Source organism: Prionailurus bengalensis, chromosome D2, assembly GCF_016509475.1.
Source record: "Prionailurus bengalensis isolate Pbe53 chromosome D2, Fcat_Pben_1.1_paternal_pri, whole genome shotgun sequence".
Taxonomy (NCBI): domain Eukaryota; kingdom Metazoa; phylum Chordata; class Mammalia; order Carnivora; family Felidae; genus Prionailurus; species Prionailurus bengalensis.
In genome coordinates this window covers 61952034-61974148 of record NC_057351.1, presented here as the reverse complement: position 1 = coordinate 61974148, position 22115 = coordinate 61952034, and the positions used below count along the sequence as shown (strand labels likewise).

The 22115-nt window shown below is 40.0% G+C and overlaps 1 protein-coding gene across 1 annotated transcript in view; it reads left to right on the top strand.

The window, feature by feature from the left end:
• CFAP43 (cilia and flagella associated protein 43) overlaps nt 1-22115 on the top strand; it is a 119922-nt gene that overhangs the window by 44240 nt on the left and 53567 nt on the right. Inside the window, exons 11-19 of the mRNA XM_043597450.1 lie at nt 544-692; nt 3346-3449; nt 7685-7825; nt 8862-9034; nt 10062-10211; nt 12637-12767; nt 14688-14835; nt 17233-17334; nt 18114-18191. Coding sequence (XP_043453385.1) covers nt 544-692; nt 3346-3449; nt 7685-7825; nt 8862-9034; nt 10062-10211; nt 12637-12767; nt 14688-14835; nt 17233-17334; nt 18114-18191 — 1176 coding nt within the window. The remainder of the gene's footprint in view (nt 1-543; nt 693-3345; nt 3450-7684; nt 7826-8861; nt 9035-10061; nt 10212-12636; nt 12768-14687; nt 14836-17232; nt 17335-18113; nt 18192-22115) is intronic.

The window sequence follows — 22115 nt, the reverse complement described above, 5'->3', positions numbered from 1 at the left end:
TCATATTCTGTAGATGACTGTGAGGTAAGCAGGAATCTGCAATGCATGTCTTTGGTTACTGAATATATGGTGCAGTGATAGGGTTATTTTCTTAAGTCTTCCTCCATCATACCAGCATCCCAGGATCTACCATCAGCCAACAGATGAATGCTGATTAAAAAAAAAGAAATCACTAACATTCCAGAAAGATGTCCAAAAGTGCTAGGAATGTATTTTAAATTTATTTTATTTTTTTATTATTATTGGTATAATCATTTCATAATCCTTTAGGGATATAAATGAAGCCGTGGTTTAAAGCTCAAGAAATCTCTTTATATTTTTGTGATGCTAACTTTAGGATAAAGAATAAGACGTACAGATTCCTGTGACTTATGCTATCTATTAGCTCAGGAATGCTGCATGTGTAATTTGTAATATCATACAACACTTGCCAAGGTCCTCATTTTGAGGGCTTTTCAAATAAACTGTAGATTCTTAGGTGTAGTAGAGCAGGCTTTGTGTTCTGGCACAGGGAAATTAAGCATCTGGTGTTATTTTAAACAGGCAACGGTTCTGGCTTCCTCTCCCTCCTCCTTCTCTGCCGCTGTGGGCACCCAGGAGGGCTCCATCCATTTCCTGGATGTCAGAGATCCTGAGACCCCTCGGGCAGTTTACAAGGTCTTTCCCTCCGAATGGTCTGTGCAGCACCTCCTGTAAGTACTTCCTGCTTCTGGCAGCAGCATTGTTAGGACTGTCTGTCGAGAATTACAGTGAAGCTGTAATTTCTTTTAATTTTAAGTTTTACATGTTTTGTTTCAAAAATTAATACACTGACTCAGGTCACTATTCAAAAAGTACAGAGGGGTGCATCGTGAAAAGGCTCCCACTCTTGTTCCCAAACACTCCGTTGTCCTCCCTGGAGGCAGCCTGTTACCAGTTTCTCATGTCTTCTTTCCAGAGATATTCTATCCATAAATAAGCAAAACAAACAAACAAACAAAACAAAAAAACAAAAACAAAAAACCCACAAGTTCTTCCTTTTAATTACACAAATAATTATCAAGCACTTAGAATGTGGTACGTGCTTTGTTGTATGAGATGGATACTCTTACTGTCTCCATTACGGGGGAGGAACATTAGGCACAATGTGTTAAATAATTTGCTTAATATTGCACAGGTAGTAAATAGCAAATGTCAGGATTTGAACCCAGGTAGTGGGGGTCCAGAGTCACTGCCTTTGCTTTTATTTCTTTTCAAGTTTTGATTTAAACGCCTTTGCTTTTAATGGGTAGCAAACTGTATACAATGTTCAATACCTCATTTTTTTTTTCCACTTAATGGTATATTTTGGACAATGTTTTCTATCCACACATGAAGACCTTCCTTATTCTGTTTTATGGTACGTAGTATTCCATGATATAAATATACCATCATTTAAAACTTTTTAATTTTAATTCCAGTATTGTTAACATACAATGTTAGATTCGTTTCAGTTGTGCAATATAGTGATTCAACAGTTCTACACATTACTCAGTGCTCATCATGATAAGTGTCCTCTTAATCCCCTTCACCTGTTTCACTGATTTCCACCCCCCCCCACCTCCCCTCTGGTAACCATCAGTTCTGCATAGTTAAAGAGTCTATTTCTTGGTTTGTCTCTCTCTCTCTCTCTCTCTCTCTCTCTCTCTCTTTTTTCCTTTACCCATTTGTTTTGTTTCTTAAATTCCACATATAAGTGAAATCATTTGATATTTGTCTCTGACTGACTTATTTCACTTAGCATTATACTCTCTAGCTCCATCCATGTCGTTGCAAATGGCAAGATTTCATTCTTTTTTATGGCTGAGTAATATTCCATTATATATATATACACACATACATACATACATACACACCACATCTTCTTTATCCATTCATCAGTTGATAGACACTTGGGTTGCTTCCATAATTTGGCTATTATAGATAATGCTGTAATAAATTTAGGGGTGCGTGTATCCCTTTGAATTAGTGTTTTTGTATTTTTTGGGTAAATACCCAATATACTATCATTTTTAAAGACTGAGTTCTTTGGGGTTTTGTTTTGTTTTGAGAGAGAGAGAGAGAGCACGCAAGCAGGGGAGGGGCAGAGGGAGAGGGAGAGAGAGAATCTTAAGCAGGTTCCATGCCCAGTGGAGAGCCTGATGTGGGGCTCAATCTTACAACAGTAACATCATGACCTGAGCCTAAATCAAGAGTCACTTAACCAAGGGAGCCACCCAGGTGCTCCAAAAGTGTGTATCGATGGGCATTTAGATGATTTCAAATCTTTTGAAGTAATACTTTTTAGAGGACAGCATAGAGACATTGGATTTAGACTTGTGTGTTATTGTTCTTTCTTTTGTTAATTTATCAGAATAGTATTAATAAGAAGTGACATTGGTGCCCTGCTTTACAGTTTGAGGTGCTGTCATACATTGTATGTGAATGTGAACCTCACTACAGCAGTCAGAAAGGTATTATGTTTGTTCCTGTTCCACAAATGAGAGGATTTAGGCTCAGAGAAGTTAAGAGAAGCTTTATAGGATTGCCTAGCTAGTGCCTGGAGGAGGCAGGTTTCCACCTGCTGCGTTGTTGTGCTCATAGCTCCCTCCAGCTCAGGGGGAAAGGAGCTGTAACCTCACTCCGTTTATACCTTTGCCGCCTCCTCTTTCTCAGATCCTTTTCTCTTATTATAATTTCTATTTTCTCATTTTTCTAATTTGAAGAAGTTACAGAAACATTTCACTACATTCTTCCTCCTCCTGCCAGGCAACTAGATGTCACAGTGATCACTAGTTTGAGAATTGTTTATTTCCACTTGCAATACCAAGAAAGCTCTGGTGTCATATTTCACTTACTTATGATGAAACACCACTGCATCTTCTCGACTGTGCGCTTTTAAGCTGCAGTTTGGAGGGGCGCCTGGGTGGCGCAGTCGGTTAAGCGTCCGACTTCAGCCAGGTCACGATCTCGCGGTCCGTGAGTTCGAGCCCCGCGTCAGGCTCTGGGCTGATGGCTCGGAGCCTGGAGCCTGTTTCCGATTCTGTGTCTCCCTCTCTCTCTGCCCCTCTCCCGTTCATGCTCTGTCTCTCTCTGTCCCAAAAATAAATAAACGTTGAAAAAAAAAAAATTTTTAAGCTGCAGTTTGGAAATAACATTAACCTAGAATGTAATGATTGTATTTACCTGTAATCACTTGGCTTTTTACAAGATGGGATAATATTAAAAATCACAAACCATAAGAATGACTGGTTTTGAATGTATTTCCACACTGTCAGTCAATAAGTTTGTTTACCATCTTACTGGTGAAACAAGCAAAATCTGAGCCTCAGATTTCTTCTTTCCTAGTTATGACCAGCGAGGGATATATCTATTAGTTGGAACATCAGAAGGATGCATCTTTATCATCAATGCCAATCCATCAAGTTTGTTTCAGATCCTTGGATTCGTAGGTACAACATGGAATGTTAATTAATTGGCAATTAATTAATGAAAATACTTGTCACTTTATTCCAAAGAATTTAAGGTTGTGAAAATGAGGCCCTAGTGTATTTTCTATAAAGGAAACATTTAAATAACTGCTGTAAGTTATAAGAGAATTCCCACATCACGTTTAAAGGGTTTTTGGTACCTCTGCTTGGCACATAGTTGAGCTAAATAAACTTTCTTAACTAAATTAATGAATTAATTTAGATATTTCTCATGTTAGATATTATATATATTATACATATATTGTACACATATATAATATGTATGTATATTATATACATTATATATAATGCTAGATATTTCTAATGTTATCACAAAAAGTAGTTTCATTGGTTTATCCTTGAAATATATTTTAAAATACTTGATCTCTATTTAATAGAGATAGCTAAAGAAAGTTTTAGTACATGCATCTTTAATATTTCCTCTTTAAACAAAATGATATCTAGGTTTTTCAGTAATGTCATCCACATACCCAGGTAAACCACAGACCTGGAAGGTGAGGTAGCAGTTATGTGATAAGTAGTAAGAACTAATACTTTCCTTTCTGGTATATTTTTACCCAAACACATTTTTAATTTATTCATTAACTTTTTAAGATTAGTGAGTGCCTACTAGGTCTAAAATGCTGAACCTAGGTCAGTGGGGGCATGAAAAGGTCAAGGAGACAATTTCGTGGTGGAGGAATAAGCAGAGTGCTGTGTAGTCTCAGAGGAAGAAGCAATTAACTCTGCCAAGTGTGAGGAAAGGAGTGGAGACCAGATAAGGAGGTGAAGAGGGTTGGGGGAGAGTTCTCTGAGGATTTAAGTAGTGGGGGATGGGGTATATTAGTATTCCAGCTCAGGAGAAAAGTCTGAGTAAAGGCACTTGGAATGGCCAGCAGTCTGGTATAATAGGTAAACAGAAGAGTTTACTCGATGATCATGGCAATGAAGTCCTGAAGAAGATGAGGGTCTTGAATATCATTGCAAGGAGTCTGGGACATCCTCTGAGGTTTTCAAAATGGGCCTGGTATGATTTGACTTTGGAGGATGACTCTGCCACAAGTGTGAAGGATGGAGCTGAAAGGCAAGAGAATGGAATAAAAAAGAGAAGTTAGGGAACAAGTCTAGTAGCCCAGGCAAGAGGTGACAGTAATCATAACAATAGCCGACATTTATCGAGGTATTCTTTGCCATATGATCGCGTTCTAAGAACTTGGCATGTGTTAATTCATTTAATCATTACAGACAACTTTTATGGGGTAGAGACTATTACTATCCCAATTTACAGATGAGGCAATTGAGGCAAGTGAGGCGAAGTACTCATTCAGAGTCATGCGATTGGATAGTGGTGGAGCCGGGACCCAAATCCAGGAAGTCTGTGTTGAGGCTCATGCTCTTATCCAGAGTGCACACACCATGCAGCAGTCATAGAAAGAGTAAGGAGGGGACAGCTCTGAGTGAGGAAATTGGCAGGACTTTGGTGTTCCATCAAATGTGAGAGGGGAGAATCAGCACGACTCCAAAATTTCTAGCCTGGATGGTGGAAGTTTATGATGTCATCAAATGAAGCAAAAACTCAAGAAAAAAAGGAAATTAGAGAGGTTGAGGGATAGTGTGAGCTGACGAGATTTGTGTGGATTTGAAGCTAATAAGCTCTTTATTTGGGGATATTTAGCTAATGTTTGGAAATGGAGATTCGTAGTTCAAGTCTTAATGATAGCTTCCTGATCTTGAAATTGCGGAAGCTGATGGGAAGGCTTAAGAAGATAGAGTATGGGTGCCTGGGTGGCTCAGAGGTTGAGCATCCGACTTCGGCTCAGGTCATGATATCACGGTTCATCGAGTTCAAGCCCCATGTCAGGCTCTGTACTGACAGCTTAGAGCCTGGAGCCTGCTTCAGATTTTGTGTTTCCCTCTCTCTGACCCTCCCCCGTTCATGCTCTGTCTCTCTCTGTCTTAAAAATAAATAAACATTAAAAAAATTAAAAAAGAAAAGAAGTCGGGGCGCCTGGGTGGCACAGTCGGTTAAGCGTCCGACTTCAGCCAGGTCACGATCTCGCGGTCCGGGAGTTCGAGCCCCACATCAGGCTCTGGGCTGATGGCTCAGAGCCTGGAGCCTGTTTCCGATTCTGTGTCTCCCTCTCTCTCTGCCCCTCCCCCGTTCATGCTCTGTCTCTCTCTGTCCCAAAAATAAATAAACGTTGAAAAAAAAAAATTAAAAAAAAAAAAAAAAAAAAAAAGAAAAGAAGACAGAGTAGAGGTAAATACCAATTGCTTAATGAGGCCAAATGGATAAGCTAAATATGTAAATTCGAAGACATGGACTGTGGTAGGACCTATGGCTCACCTCGCAGTGGATGCACATCCTGCTTAAATGTTCCATTTTTTAACATATCTGGTTAAAGTGTGATGGGAAAAGCAACTTCCATTGCAGTTATGGACAGAGGAAGATGAGGCAATGAAGACAACTGAGGACAGGCCAGTGTAATGAGAGCACTGGGAGTCCCCACTCCAGAAAGAGCTTGAAAGAGGAAGGCTGATGAGGGTGTGGCCTGGCAGAAACTTGAGTGCAGTGAGGGCTGGGATGAAGCCCTTGTGCATGGGCCCATCAGCAGGTAACTCCTGGGAGAGCTACTGCCTTGGAATAGAGGGACAAAGAGGTTAGGGAGGGCGTGGTGGTCAGAAAATGAAGGCCATAAGTAGCAACTTCTGTTTTAAGAAGTTTGCAACAGAAAAATAAAATTGGACAGCTATGGTGGGGAAGCAGGGCTGCAGCAAGGTCGCAATCTGAAGATTGGGTAGTCTTGAGAGCTGAATAGAAGAAACCAATAAAAGACACAAGAAAATAAAATGAGGACCTGAAAGCACATGGTCTAGTAGGAGATTGGTGACCTGGGCTCAAAATCAGAGATGTAAAGGATTGCATTTTATTGATACAAAAATATCTCCAGAATAAGAACATTGAGGTCAGGGCACCTAGATGGTTCAGTCGGTTAAGCATCTGACTCTTGATTTTGACTCAGGTCATGATCTCACAGTTTGTGGATCCAGCCCCACATTGGGCTCTGTGCTGACAGCACAGAGCCTACTTGGGATTCTCTCTCTCCCTTTCTCTCTGCCGCTCCCCTACTCGTGCTCTCATGCTCTCTCTCTCTCAAAATAAATACATAACTTTTTTTTTTTAAAGAATATTAAGGTCCTCTTTGTATCAGATGTCTTTGGTCTTCTTTGTTGTCAGACGAAAGACCACCAACTGACTGCCTGAGGGGAGGGGCTGATCCTGGGGGCCTGAGAAAGTGGACACATACAGAACAGCCCCTGTTCTGTGGAAAGAGGGAGTAGTGACTCTGGAAAGAACTGAAGATGTGTCCCAGGCATGCCACCTTTCAGAGGCCCGATTTCCAGAGAAGCAAACTCATAAAGTCATGGGTGTTTCCACCATACCCACAATATCTTGACTACAGATTCAGAGAACACTGATGCTAGAGTTTATCCAATACCAAGAGTGGGCAAACAGGCCACAGTGGACAATGAAGGGGCCAGAGCAAGCAGATGCTGCTGAGTGGGGTGTACATGGCAAACTCCAGAGGCTTCCCTGACAGGGAAGGAAGCTCAGCCCAACTGAGCTGGCTTGAATCTATCAACCCAGATATCCAGTCATGAGAATCCCTCATCGTTCATCAAAAATGTCCCCATCACTTCTGTATAGTTTTTAAGTTTATTTATTTATTTTGAGAGAGAGAGAGAGAGAGAGAGCATGAGCAGAGGAGGGGCAGAGAGAGAGAGGGAGAGAGAGAAAATCTACAACAGGCTCTGAGCACAGAGCCCAACATGGGGCTTGATCCCACAAACTCTGAGATCATGACCTGAGCCAAAATCAAGAGTGGGACCCTTACTGACTGAGCCACCCAAGCACCACCCCCCATCACTTATGTTTAAAGATCACTTTAGGTATACACTCGAAGCTTGCTGTGGATTCTCTCTCTCTGCCTCTCTCTCTGCCCCCCTCCCCGGCTTGTGCACACTCTCTTTCTCTCCCTCTCTTTCAAAATAAATTAACTTAAAGAAAAATAAAGGCCACTTTAAAAATGCAATAAATAAATTGAAATCTAAAGGCTTACTGAAGGCAGTCCTATAATGTGATACCTTACTTGGGATGATAAAAGATTCTTTAAACTTATGAATGATGACTTATGATGATTTCTGTTTGCTTTCAGAGGTGGGCAAAGACATTTTACAAATATCCACAGTGTCTCTTTTGGAAACAGACATAGTAGAAGTGATGGTGCTTTCGCCACTTCCGGAAACAGGAAGAAGCAGATTGGAAATATTTACTCTGCCTACAACACTGCCACAAGGTAAAGTAAAATCAAGCAACCCAGATGAGTAGTCGCTTAGCTTGTTTGCTCGCCTCCCTTCCTTCTATCCTTCCTTCCTTCCTTCCTTCCTTCCTTCCTTCCTTCCTTCCTTCCTCCCTCCCTCCCTCCCTCCCTCCCTTCCTTCCTTCCTTCCTCCCTCCCTCCCTCCCTCCCTTCCTTCCTTCCTTCTTTCCTTCCTTCCTTCTTTCCTTCCTTCCTTCCTTCCTTCCTTCCTTCCTTCCTTCCTTCCTTCCTTTTCTTCCTCCCTTTTCTTCCTCCCTCCCTTTCTCCCTCCCCACTCTTTCTTCCTTTCTTTTCTCTAATGATTGCATTTTTTCCCTCTTAACATGTAAAGAGGTAAAATGGCCATCTTTTATACATCTTACAAAGTGAAACTGATGTGCCTGCTAAATGATGTGAAGTGTGGACTTTCCTCAAGTCCTTGTCATTCATACGAATGTATCTTCTTCCCGGAGAAGAAGATCAGGATCAACTGGTGCTTTTGTCAGATCGATATGTCATTTTGTGATACCTCTTGTTCTGTAGCTTTAAATATACATAGTTAAATTCAGATAGCTTACTGTGTAGTAGCTTTCACTGATGAAATTATAAAGAAAGCTTTTTGGATAAAGAAGCCTGATGAAATAGACACTCTTTGTTTTAGATAACAAATATATCTGGGTAGCTATTTTGTAAATACATAATTACAGAGTCTGAGAGAGCTGAAAACCTCAAAGTACTCTTGTGTCTTAATTAAGACTCTCTAGACCATCATGAGTATCTTTTAATATGTCTCTACCTAATTGATTAAATTAACCAAGGCCTTATAAAAGATATTTTACTATCAGTCACTTAATACTCGAGTAGTTCTAGTGGATTTGTGTTGTTTTAAATCATTTTTTGTCTCCTAATAGCCTCTGCAACATTAATTGAGCATTTGAATTTTTTATTTTGTTTTTCATAGTTATTCATAATGATTAAAAAATAAAATCACTGTATGGTGCAAATGATCTCCTTTCTTCCTCACATCTTACAGTTTCTACAAGCTTTGCTGATGAAAGAGGGAGGCTGAGAGATGAACTCATTGCTAAGTTCCTGTATGAGATAGAACATACCCTGTCCTCTGCCGTGTTGGACTATCAGAGTCACCAAGTATATGGCTTCTGTAACCAAGTGCCATACATCTGCAGCTACCGTCTTCCTGAAAAAGTATGCCAAAACTTAAGCGTGCTATTATTTGTCTTAGCGATCATGATTGACACATTGTGTTAATTACACACGATCCATGCTTTAACATTATAGTTCAGTTAACAAATGGCTTTATTACACTAACATAATTTTCTCGAATCAGATACATTATGAGCATTATTTGTTAATCCATCATAAATACATTTGAGCAACCTCATACTTGTGCTGCACACATCCTACTCATCACATAAACATGCAGGTAACTCTGTTGACTTCGTGTGTTTAAAAACAGTGTAGCATTAGAGCATGTACTCCACAGGTGTCGGGGGGCTCCAGGGCCTATGGTTTTCCATGGAACTTTGCACCTAAGCCATAAGCAAAATTGCACAAAATAGATAAACTGTTTTGCCATCCTTGTATCACACTCTTTTCAAACCTCTCTCTATCGTATCACTCCTGGTACACTCACTGGCCCAGATTATCTAGCACGCTTACTCTCTAAACCCTCCTCTCCCAGGGAAGCCACTGTCAGCAAGGTATGAGACATCACGGAAGTAATATCTGAAGTGGCCTTTGAAGAATAGGTCATATTTAGACACAGAGAAATATTGTGTACAATTTTGGCAGGAGGTGGAGGTTGTTGAGGTAGGGAGGGGACAGGACTGGTGGGAATGGGGTGGACAAGGGCATTCCAGACAAAAGTCACAGCATGTGTAGGGGCTTGGAGGTGGGAGTACGTGAGAGAATACTGATTCATTTAATTGTCTTGAGCATGGGTGTGTGTGAAAAGGATCAGTAAAAAAGAAATATTGTCAGTGTAGGCTGGGATCTTTAATTGCAGCTAACGCATCACGACTTTTCTTAGTTGGTTAGAACAAATGTTAATTTACAAACAGATGAAAATGTGGTGCAAGAAAAGTGGTGTATCAGTTCACTTCCATGGACAGCATTTGCAGATTTGAATCTGACCGTATATGCACAACTGCAAACCCTTAGGCACCACTCTCCTGCTCTTTTCTATAACGGAATCATGTTCTTTGATTGGCAGGAACATAGCGGTATTTGCATTCTTAAGCCATACCGAAAGGTGCAAAGCAAGCACTACGGACCTGGCATGCTCTCTCTGTCTCCGCATGGATTGTGGCTCACAACAATAGCTAAAGGTGGAATTCTGTGTATCCGAGATGTTCACACTTTGGTAAACAATCTTTTTTTTTTTTTTTTTTTTAAATCTTGGGGATGTTTATCTTGATCTCATATAAGGAACAAAAGCCCTCAGGGAAGGAATTGAACTTCTTTCTTAGGTCAATTAACTCATAACTTATTCACCACTGGTTGTAGTACTGGCTTTAACATTTTACTGGTGTTTTTATATGCTGAGGGTTTGAGTCTCCAGGGGAGGAAACACCAACCAGTAGACTGAGACCTGCACAAAATGAGCATGGGACCTGGACACTGTAGATGAGCTGCTGCCCAGCTCTGTCACCACTTAGTTGTGTGTCCAGGAGACTCACTGACCTTCACTGAGCTTCAGATGCTCATCTGTAAAATTAGGGAACCCTTCCATGCCCTCATCCTCTGTGATTCTGATGAGAGCTGGTGAGAGGGTATATGCAAAAATGCTTTGGAAATAGTGAATTGCCATGGAAACCTAGGGATTATTACCCCTATCTCCCTGGCCTGGAGTGACTCTGGGCTGGTTGCTGCTGCCCCCCACCCAACTCTTCAAGTGATCCCGAGAGAGCAGAAGGGAGACTTCTCCCTCATCCCTTGCAGACCAACCTCAACATTACCAATACTGCTGCCATTTTCTGATTTCCATTGGGAAAGTGAAAATAGTTTCTTCTTCCAAAAACATGCAGGGTCCTCTCCTAGGTTTTGAGACCACGTTGTCCTGGTTGTCAGTCTACTTCGATGAGGTCAGTGATTCTTACCCAGGGTTCCACCCCACACACCTGAAGCCTTGCAGCCACCTACATGTCACAGTCCTGCGGGTCCACAGCTAAACTAGGCCCTGGTGTGCACATCCTGCTCTTCTCGTTCATCTGTGTAAGAAAGCATATTTGGAATGCAACTGGACAAAAGTGATACTATTATTGTACAGGGAAAGTTTTGAATCCTTTAGAGATTATGTTGAAGTGGCCAATTTGCAAACTTTGCTATATTGTCTCTTATTCGAGTGATTTAAAATTTATTTATTACTTTTGAGAGAGAGAGAGAGAGTACACGTGCAGGGGAGGGGTAGAGAGAGAATCCCAAGCAGGCTCCACACTGTCAGAGCACAGAGCCTGACGCAGGACTCCAATCACAAACCGTGAGATCATGACCTGAGCTGAAATCAAGAGTCACATGCTTAACCAACGGGGCCACCCACATGTCCCTCAGGTGATTTTTAACATGCTATAGTTGATGGTGGCATGACATGGCAAGACATCAAAGTTCTTCTGGGTGATTCTGTGCAAAGCACCTCACACATGAAGTTATTCACGGCAGCACTGTGTGTAAAAGCAACCTAATAACAATCAACAGAGGACTGGATAAATCATGGTGTATAAACGATACATAAGGAAAACGTGAAATATTATGCAGAGTGAGAAAATCTTTACGCCACAATGTGGAAGGAACCTCAAGATCTATGGTCACGAAGGAAAAGCAAGGTGCATGATATAATGTACTATGCTCCAGTTTATGTTAAAAATTACGATTGCATAAAAATTTGCTCATATGTTCTAAAAGACATCTGAAAGGATATTAAAGGTATTAATTACACTGATTGGCTTTGGGAAGTGGTGGTTGGGGAATGGAGACAGAAAGCAGATTTCACAGCATTGTTTTTCAATTTTGAAACCTTTGAATATATTGCCTATTAAACAGTTAAAATTTTCTTTAAAAAAATCATGGTTGAGAACCAGCGTGACACATAAATCCCAGTTTTTATACCACTCAGCATATGTATATTGCCTATTCAAACAGTTAAAATTTTCTTTAAATATATAAAATATAATTATATAAATATATAAAACATATATTCAAACAGTTAAAATTTTCTTTAAAAAAATCATGGCTGAGAACCAGCATGACACATAAATCCCAGTTTTCAGTCAAGGAGCTTAAACTGTTGCCCTCTGCACCAAATCAGTGCTGTGTTTTGTTTGGGTTCTACTTGAACTGGTTTAGCCTCCTCCATGTGGGGCAGGTCACCCTCCACTCTTCACAGTGCCTCTTACCCTCCCTCAACCACTCAGCACACGTAAATGAAACCTACCTGACTCTTGAAGGCACCTGAATGCCATTTCTGCTTGCTCAAGTCCCCTCCCCTAACTTTGTAGCTTTCAGCAATTTGCTTCTGTGTGTCTGGTTTTCCTGTTGGAAATTGGTGATAACAATCCCTCTCCTTCCATTCCACACAAATGAGAAAAATAAATCAGTATTGGTGAACGGGTTTTGAACCAGGGATTTTCAGTACTATGTATTACCAACAGGCTACTTCCATGCCAAATAAAACGCTGTTAACAAATAGAAACAGATTTACTCATGAGCGAAAGTGCATGTGACCCCCTTAGAAAAACTACGTGGTGGAATTGCATTTGTAATTTTTGCACTTTGTTCCTAAAACTATTGAGGAAACGTTTGCTCGAAGTCGGAGTCATTCTCACCAGGGGCATGGGATTCAATCAGTGAGAATTTCAATGGATGGAAAAAACATTCTAGTGAATGGGAGAAATGATGGCACCCTTGTTTACCTCAGATGGAGGTATGTACAGTATCTAAAAGCAACTTCATATGGTATAGTGTTGAAAATAAATATTTTGTTATTATTTATGTGTAGCAAGGCCACCATAACAGGAGACAACTGCCATTGGAAAGATTATTATACCCACAGATCCCAAGAGGAGGAGGTTTGCCAACTCTGTGGTGGGGCCACATGGGGAAGCCCCTGGGTGGGTCAGGAGGCAGAGGGAACAAAGGAAACATGGGCAACAAACCAAACCTATTTTGGTTTCCATGGGGAAGGGCAGACCAGTTTGGCTAGTGTGGATAATTTTAGCAGCTTCTGGGGCCTGGTGGCTGGCCCTGGTTTTCTGGTACTTGGCCCAGAGGTGATTAGGGCAGGGAAATAGTAGCCCTGAGTTGGAGGTGTGGGTTCTGGATTGGTTTGTTTGCATTTTAAAGGTGGCTCCAGGGTGAGTGGTTTCCTATCTGTAGCAACTGGCTAGTACTGAAGGGGCAAAGCCCCACATGTCAAAGCATCAAAACACAAAAAATAACAAGACATAGTTAGTACATATGAGATGATCGGTCCTCCCATTCACAACACCCGTTGGAGGAGTACAAGGAATGGGGATAATCCTCAAGAGTAGATAATTTTAAAAACTCCTATTCATCCCTTAAAAACCTGACATAGATATGTATGTGTGTTTACACACATGTAGATATAGTTCTCTAGTTAGACTTAGTTTAGACAATATTAATTTGAACTTTGCTTAGATTAAAATTAAAGTTCTAAATAAAATACTACTCAAGCATATAGATGATGACCAGGGGATAGAGAACCTGGAAGTGACAGCCTAGACTTTATATGTTGCCTTGGTTGATCTGTCAATGGATATCACTAGTCAATATACAATTTATTTCCACAAAAATAATATCTTATGGCGCCCCCTGTGATTAAAATAGTAGCAAAACATGGCCTTTTCCCAATGACATTGTGAAAATGTTAAATATTTATAAATGTTAAATACAGGTAAATGGAGATTTTATATCATAACAATTTTGGTAGTCACTTATTTCAAAGACTTGTTTGAACACTGCATCATCGGGCCCAGTCTATGTATGGCATCTGAATAAGATACTAACTTGTAACTCATATGTAAGTCCTAATATACCCTTTACACTAAGTGAACAAACAGCATTTCAGGCAACAGCAAACAAGTGCTGGAGACCTCTTGATAGAAGTAAGGGCATTTCCATTCATGGGTAACCACGTGGACCTCTGACTCAAAGTTGAGTTGGAAACCTTGGTCCAGGACTTACTAACTTTGGCCTCAGACACATAATAACACCCTCTCTAAATTGTCTGCAACATTGTTACTCAAGGTGGGGTCTGCAGCAACTGTAAGTTTGTTAGAAATGCTTATATTTGGTCCTCCCCCAGACTTTCTGAGTCATACCTCTGAAATGGAATCATCTGTTTTTAACAAACTCTCATCCAGGCGATGCTGATATGCCTAAAGTTGAGATGCCCTGATATACTGAGTGGAAGTAATGCTTTCCTCAATGACAGGTGGGCGCTATGAGGACTAAATAGGACAATGTAATTATGTACATGAGGCAGCGGAATGCCTAGTACATTCTAAGGCTCCACTGGAGCAGTGGCTCTTCTGTGCAGTGGCCAAGGTGGGTGGGTGCAGAGGGTATGTAGGGTAAGGGTACATGGACAGTGTGAGGAGAGGTCACCTCAGAGAGGTCAAGAAGCTTTGTCATGTCCTGGAGCACATGAAGGTGCTCTCCTCTAAGTAGAGCCCTAATAACTGCAGGGCACTGTGAAGAATTGGCCGCCATATTTCTTTGTGTAGAAATGATGAGGTATCTGGAAATAATGCTGCTGAATGTAACTTTTTAAAACTGTGATTTTGTAGCCAGTTTACTTTCTTTTTTATTATTATTATTATAGGCGGTTTGGAGGAAACTTAGCCAGTGAAATTCTTGAATATTGCCAGAAACTTTTAATTTCCCTGAGCAACACCATGGATGAGGAGAATGATTATTTAAGTATATTAAAAAGAGAGTCCTTGAATTTGGGATCAACATCTGAACACACAGTTGAGTTCCAATACAGTGTTTGTCCTTCTTTCCTCCCTCCCTCCCCCCTTCCTTTCCTTTCTCTCTCCCTCTTTCTCCCCTTCCTTCTGTGCCTTCTACCCACCCACTCTCTCTTCCTTTCTAAATCAGATATCAGTTTTCAGTTTGTGGTTTTCCTTCAGCAGATATTCAATAATATTTCCCTTTATCCAAGTACCCCATGATTTTCAGAAAGACCATTAGCTACATCTGAGACAAAATATTCAGCCTTTCTCAAAGCAATATTCTCAAAGCAAATATTACATCTCAGATTTTATTTAAACCATAATACGAGATCTGGGCTTTCCTGTGAAACAAATCTTACCCCTAATTCTGGTGCTTGATCAAACCAGTCTCTCTTTACTTTTATGTTACATACTTTATTCTGGAAGTGTCTAGCCAGAGAACAACATTCTTCCATTCAATCACTTAAATATTTATGGAGTGCCTACAAAGTGCCAGGCTGTGGGGGATATAAGTATGAACAAGACAGTAACATTTTCTGTATTCATGGAGTTTACATTCTAATTAAGAGTTGGATGTGAGCAGGGAGAGATAAGTACTCAAATAAGAAAATATTAGATAGTAACAAGACCTATTTAGTGGATAAAAATGCTAGTATTTGGCTGGAGTAACCTCTCTAAGGAGCAGACACGTAAGCTGAGATCTGAATTAAAAGAGGGTACAAAGGTGGGGTCAGGAGGGCAAGAATAGGGCAGAAGGGGAAAGACCTCAGCATGTTTGAGGCCTTAAAAAAAGGTTTGTGCAATTGAAGTGAACAAGGGAGAGAATGGAAGGAGACGAGATTGTAGAAATAAAAAAAGACCAGGTAACGTAGGGCTTTGTAAGCCAGGTGGAATTTGGATTTTATGTTACGTGTAATGAGAACCTATTAAAGAGTTGTGAGCAGAGGATTTACAAGATCTTATTTACATTTTTAAAAAATGATTACTTGCCACTATGTGGAGAATGGTTCCTGTACAGGACAAGAATGGAAACAGGGAGATTTATTAGGCTATGGTAAAGGTCTAGGTAACAATGGAGGAGGAGGAATGTTATGGAGAGGAAGTGATAGATTCCAGTTACATTTGGGGGTAAAGTTGACAGAACTCACTGAGAGATTGGACATAGAGGGGCAGGAAGAGAAAGGACTCTAGGATGACTCCTAGGTTTTTTACTTAAACAACTTTGTAGAATATGGTACCATTCACAGTGATGAGGAAGTTGGAGAGGAGAGCTGCTGTGGGGAGAAAGAAGGTATTCCAAAATCGGTTACCCATGCCGAGCTTGAGAATTCAAGCCTGCTGGGCATTCAAGAGGAGATACTAGGTAGACTGTTGGATAGATGAACTTTGAGTTCTGGGGAGAGGCCAGGATTGAAGATGTTGATTTGAGAGTCAAGGGCAAATGCAAAGAGTTTAAAGCCATAAAAATAGGTAAGGTTACTATGGAAGGGGGGATGGTGAGCAACAGAAGGAGACCAGGATAGAGCAACTTCTACAGATCCAGGAGAAGAGTTCAGGGATGCAAAGAAGTGGCAGCCAGTGAGGTTCTATCTAGTAGAGCCAGGAGAATGTAACATGGCAAAATCTTTCTAGAGACTCTATTGCAAAAGGGAGCAGAGAAAGGGGTGGTACCTAAAGAGGAATGTGGTAGTCCATGGATAATAGCTTTCCTAGGACAAGATATATTAAAGTGTGTTTGGGAAAGATTTGTTGGGAAAGATTTAGTAAAAAGGAGAAATGGATCGTGCAGAAGGGCAATGGAATTTTTTTTTAATTTAATGTTTATTTATTTTTGAGAGAGAGAGAGAGAGAGAGAGAGAGAGAGAGAGAGACAGAGTGCAAGTGGGGGAGGAGCAGAGAGAGACACAGAATCTGAAGCAGTCTCCAGGCTCTGAGCTGTCAGCACAGAGTCCAATATAGAGCTTGAACCCACAGGCCATGAGATCATGACCTGAGTCGAAGTCAGACGCTTAACCAGCTGAGCCACCCAGGCGCCCCTCAGTGGGATTTTTTTTTAAGTGTAAAGACCTCATAAGTGTAAAGAAGGAGGAAAAGATTGAGATCCTAAGTACAAATGGCTGGGCAGGGCGTGATAGGCAGAGCATGTGATCTACAATTATAGGAAGGAGGCAAAGAGGGATGTGGTGAATGTGTGACTTGTCTGATCATTTCTGCTTTCTCAGTGAAAAGTGTGGCTATTGTAAGGACAGATTGGTAGGAATTAAATTAATAAAACATTACATCTCGGGCAGGAAAATTTTTTGGTATTCTTTAAAAAAAATGCAATAAGTGCAGAGGGATCCAAAGCAATCATATGAAGTAGGGTGGGAGAAGAAGAATGTTAATTTTAAGAAATATCTGTCTTCTTCTAAGATAAATGAAGATACGAAGTTGAGCATTGATTCATCACAAGAGGAATTAACCCAAGTTGATAATTCAAAGGAAATTCCCTGGATACAACAAAAAAGCCAAGAGGTATTTATAAAACATGGAAGAGGTTTGAAATAATGTGCCAAATAGACTAGCTTCCTATGAAAACCCGCTGGAAAGTTAGGAAGTAGATATTAGTAGATACTAGTAGATAGTAGTAGATGCTTAGTAGGTACTACCAGGCAGAGCATTGCACCATACAAGTGTAACTTTCCTGAAAGCAAACACCCTAAACTAGCCTAATCTTTTAGATGAGGTTATTTTGAGCTTTAAGAAGTGTTCTTAAAGCAATGTGGAACAGAATCAAAATGTCTAGGGAAGCCAAACTGAAGAATAATCAGATACCTCGTGTTGGAGTGAATGTTGAGGGACACTGCAAAGTTGATTTAAAGAAAAAGGGTGGTCCAGAAACAGGAGAAAGGACTTGGTAGCTTCAGATGTGCAGGAAGGTGACAAAGGTAGTAGCTTGCGCCTGGATTTAGCTTATTAGTCCCATTCAAGTTCCCCATAAAATAGCAGACTGGTTTCCTTTGTCAACTATTCTCTATTTAATTTTTTTACTACTTATTCTTTCCGATGGCCTTATAAATGACATCAGTTGCAAGTTACTTCGATGGCCACTTACGTAGTAGCAGTTGACTTAAGCAAGGCATTGCAGTGGTGTTATTTCATGTACATGTTGTATCATTAGTCTTTATTTTTTGTTTATTTCTAGAGAAGTGCTATCTATGTATCTATGTACCTATGTATGTATGCATCTACCTATCTGTCATATAACTATCATTTCTCTTGCTTATCTAAGAGATATACTTGTTCCATTTCAGGCCATCAAAAAGGAGGTTAAACTGTTTTCCAAGAAAAGGAAAGAGATAAAAACAGGAATCAAAGCACTTGCTAAAACCGTAAGTGTTGTGATTTCATATACTAATACATCGGCCCTCTGTCTAAAATTACTTTCTACTATTTCATCCAACACAGCATGAGGAGCTCTACCCATTTTTTCCTCTGCCAGTAAGCTCAGTTTTCTGAGATGCTTTTAACATGGTGGGATTTTTACCATACAACACTAAATATAAACAGTGGTTTTCTTCCCCGTCTTCCTGAAACACTGGGTCTTATTTGTTTTTTTTTTTAATACTTATTTTTATCAAACTTATTTGTTTACACTTTTAAAAATTAAATAATGAGTTATATAACTAAAAATAATGTCTTTAAAGCAACACCTGCCCTAGTTGTCTTCACTAGGATTCCTGTATTCCCGAGGTACATGTTTTCAATTCTTTCAGCTTTTTTGTTTGGATATTTACCTCTCTCTTTCCAAATAGTCTTTTTAATACTGCTATTTCTTGATATTTCTATTTTGACATTAATGGTGGGCTTCCTGGCACGGAAGAGGAGTATTTAGGTTCTTTTACATCCCTTATCAGTACAACATACACATAAATCCATACTCCGTACACACACTATTATAGCTACGTAAAAGTTCTTCAGAGCTGAGCCACATGGCATGTTATGATTACATTTCCATTTTATAATTAGATTTTTCCTGGAATTCACAATTGCTTTTGTTTTAGTATAAGCCTTTCTATATACCTATTACCTATTCAGACTCTCTCAAAATGCTAAAAACTCTTCCCAATACAAATACCTGAGGTAATCAAGCTGTCATGCTTTGGTTTATTTGTTTGTCTGTTTGTTTGTTTGTTTGTTTGTTTTTATGACCTGCCTTTCCATCTTCCAGCTCCAATATAAGCACCTTGCTCCCTACACCAGGCAAATGGTCTAGGGAACATGTATCCTAGGGACTCATCTCGTCCATTCTCCTGGGAAATCCTCTCACCTGCCTCCTGAGTTGGAGCCCCTCTTTCCAGAGCCCCATTTCTTGATGTACATCTTCCAGTTCCTAAGCAGGACTACTGTGTTGTCCCATGCTTGAAGACATCATTTATCAGATAGCTGTGCTTCTGGCATGCCATTTAAATGTTATACTGTATGAATGGTGCCCACCCCCAAGAGTTGTAAGAGCTTTAGCTCTGTTCTTGGGAAAGGGCATGTGAGAGGGACATCTTTTAAGACTTGGTTTTTCTTAAAATGTCTTTATCCTACTGTCAGTGCTCATTTGATACCTTGTGTAGGGGTTTATTGATTTTCCCTCAGAATTTTAAAGGCTTGCTCATCATCTTCTAGCTTTCAGTGTTTGCTTTAGAGAGTCCAATACCTTTCTGATTCCCAGTTCTTTGTCTCTGCAAACTTACAGGATCCTTTCTTTATCCCGGCTGTTAGGAAATTTCACAATTATGCTTCTTGATAGATTTGATGGATATTCTTGGTTTGAGGATGCAAATATACTCTCTGCCCTTTTCCATCCTGTTCTCAGCCGCAAGAAGCCGGCCTTTGTGGACTGCATCAATGTATTACCTTGCCCCCCTGGCTTCTGGTTAGGTGTAACCAGTGAGTGGCATCAGCAGGAGATCAGAGGGCAGAGCCTTTATTCCTCCAGTGGCCTCTTTGTGGTATCATGAGTTGGCAGTGACAGCTAGGCCTTTCCCAAAGCCTCCGATCTTTCCAAGTTCCAGTAACTACTCCACCCCCCTTGCCCTTCTCACATAGGAAGTAGGTAGGAAGTAGGTAGGAAGTAGGAACGGTGATAGCTTTCTGTGGTTGCCAGTGGGAGATGCTTTATCATGCCTAGCTGCTCTCCTTTACCCTGACAATACTTTTGTAAAAGTCCCTCTCCCCAGTTATCCCAAGTGACTGTGTCATCTATTTTGTACCCAGTTTGTTTGCTCTGTCTTTTCCGTATGTTAGGCATTGGTGAGCACTTTCAATAAAAAAAAAATTAAAAAAAAAAAACAACTTGATTTTCAGTTCTGGGAAATGTCCTCAAATTTTTCTTCGGGAATTTCCTCCCCTTTGTTTTATTTTCCTGGTTACTAACTAGGTTGAGCATCTTTTCCTAACTCTTTAAGACTTTGTATTCCCTCTTCTAGGAATTCCCTGTTTGTATCCTTTGCTTATTTTTCTATTGGGTTGTTGGTCTTTGTCTTTTGGATTGTAGGAGTTCTTTATTTTTATTTTAATTTACATTTATTTGTGATAATTAGGGCTAGTTAAGCTGTGATAATAACTAAACTCCAAAAATATAGTGGCGCAGAGATTAGGAGTTTATTCCAGGTCATTAGCGGCTCAGTTCCATGCAGTTGTTCAGAGATGCACGCGGCAGAGATTCAGCTGTCTTCAGTATGAGGCCATCTAAGGTCGCCCTGCTGGATCTCACCATAGTCAGCTGGGAGGGGAAAGAGCATGGAGAGGGGCAAGGGGAAAATCGAGAGGTGGCTCTTATTACCAGGTTGAACCACATGAGATCACAGTTTTACACAGTTCAACCTAATATGCTATGTATATTTTTTGTCTTGTGTCTTAACTTTTATAATGTGCCTTTTGAAATGCAGAATTTAAAAATTATGATCCAAATTTATTGATTTTTTTTAGAGCTTTTGTTTAGTGTGTCTGATCTTAAAAGGTCTTCCAAAGTCCCACGTACTTTTTTGTAATACTCCTTTATTTAATCTGTAATTTACTTCATGAATGGTATGAGGTATGGATCTAAATTTATTTTTTCAAATAAACAGCCCATTTTGCCAGTGTTTTTTATTGAATATACCACCTTTTCTCCATTGATTTGTGGAGCCTCCTCTATCAATCCCTGGGTTCCCGCATATACAGTGTTGTTTCTGGACTTTATTCTGAAATTGAGTATTGATAATTTTCAAAGCCAATTCCAAACTATTTTGATAGCTAGCTTTATAAAATAAAAATATTTTTATACTTTGAAAGTAATTCTTCCTTTATTCTTTTTTTTAATGTTTATTTATTTAGTTTGAGAGAGAGCACACACACGTGTGAGTGGTGGAGGGGCAGAGAGAATCCTTTTTAATTTTTTAAAATGTTTATTTTATTTTATTGAGGTGGGGAGAGAGTGGCAGAGAGAGAGAGGGAGAGAGAATCCTAAGCAGGCTCCATGCTGTCAATGTGGAGCCTAACATGGGGCTTGATCCCGCGACAAGAGATCATGATCTGAGCCCAAATCAAGAGTTGGATGCTTAACCGACTGAGTCAACCAGGCACCCCTCTCCTTTTACACTTTAAAAAAAGAAAAATGTTGGCCTTTTTATGCACTTATTTTTCTATTTGAATTTTAAAATTGGCTTGTCAAACTCCAAGTTTTTCATTGGCTTGAAAAACTCTGATCTGACTTTGAGACTATATTGCTTATGTTTTACTTGGGTGAGGGTTTATTTGCTCTCTGAAAGTTTATAGAAATACATAATTTATAAAAAATTTTTACTAAAAATTTTTTTTAATGTTTACTTTTGAGATAAAGACAGAGTGCAGGTGGGGGAGGAGCAGAGAGAGAGGGAGAAACAGAATCTGAAACAGGCTTCGGGCCCTGAGCTGTCAGCACAGAGCCCGATGCGGGGCTCTAAGTCCAGAACGGCAAGATCATGACCTGAGCTTAAGTCGGATGCTCAACCAACTGAGTCACCTAGATGCCCCATAATTTACAAAAATTTATAATATAAATTTTATATGTAATATGTACTATATAAGTATACTATTTATATGTAAATAATACATATCTGTATTCAGTTAAGAATTCTTCAGTGAAGTTTTTTGTTTTGTTTTGTTTTGTTTTTAATTTTAGTTAACATACAGTGCAATATTGGTTTCAGGAGTAGAATTCAGTGATTCACCACTTACATACAACACCTAGTGCTCATCACAAATACCTTCCTTAGTATCCATCATCCATCTAGCCCATCTCC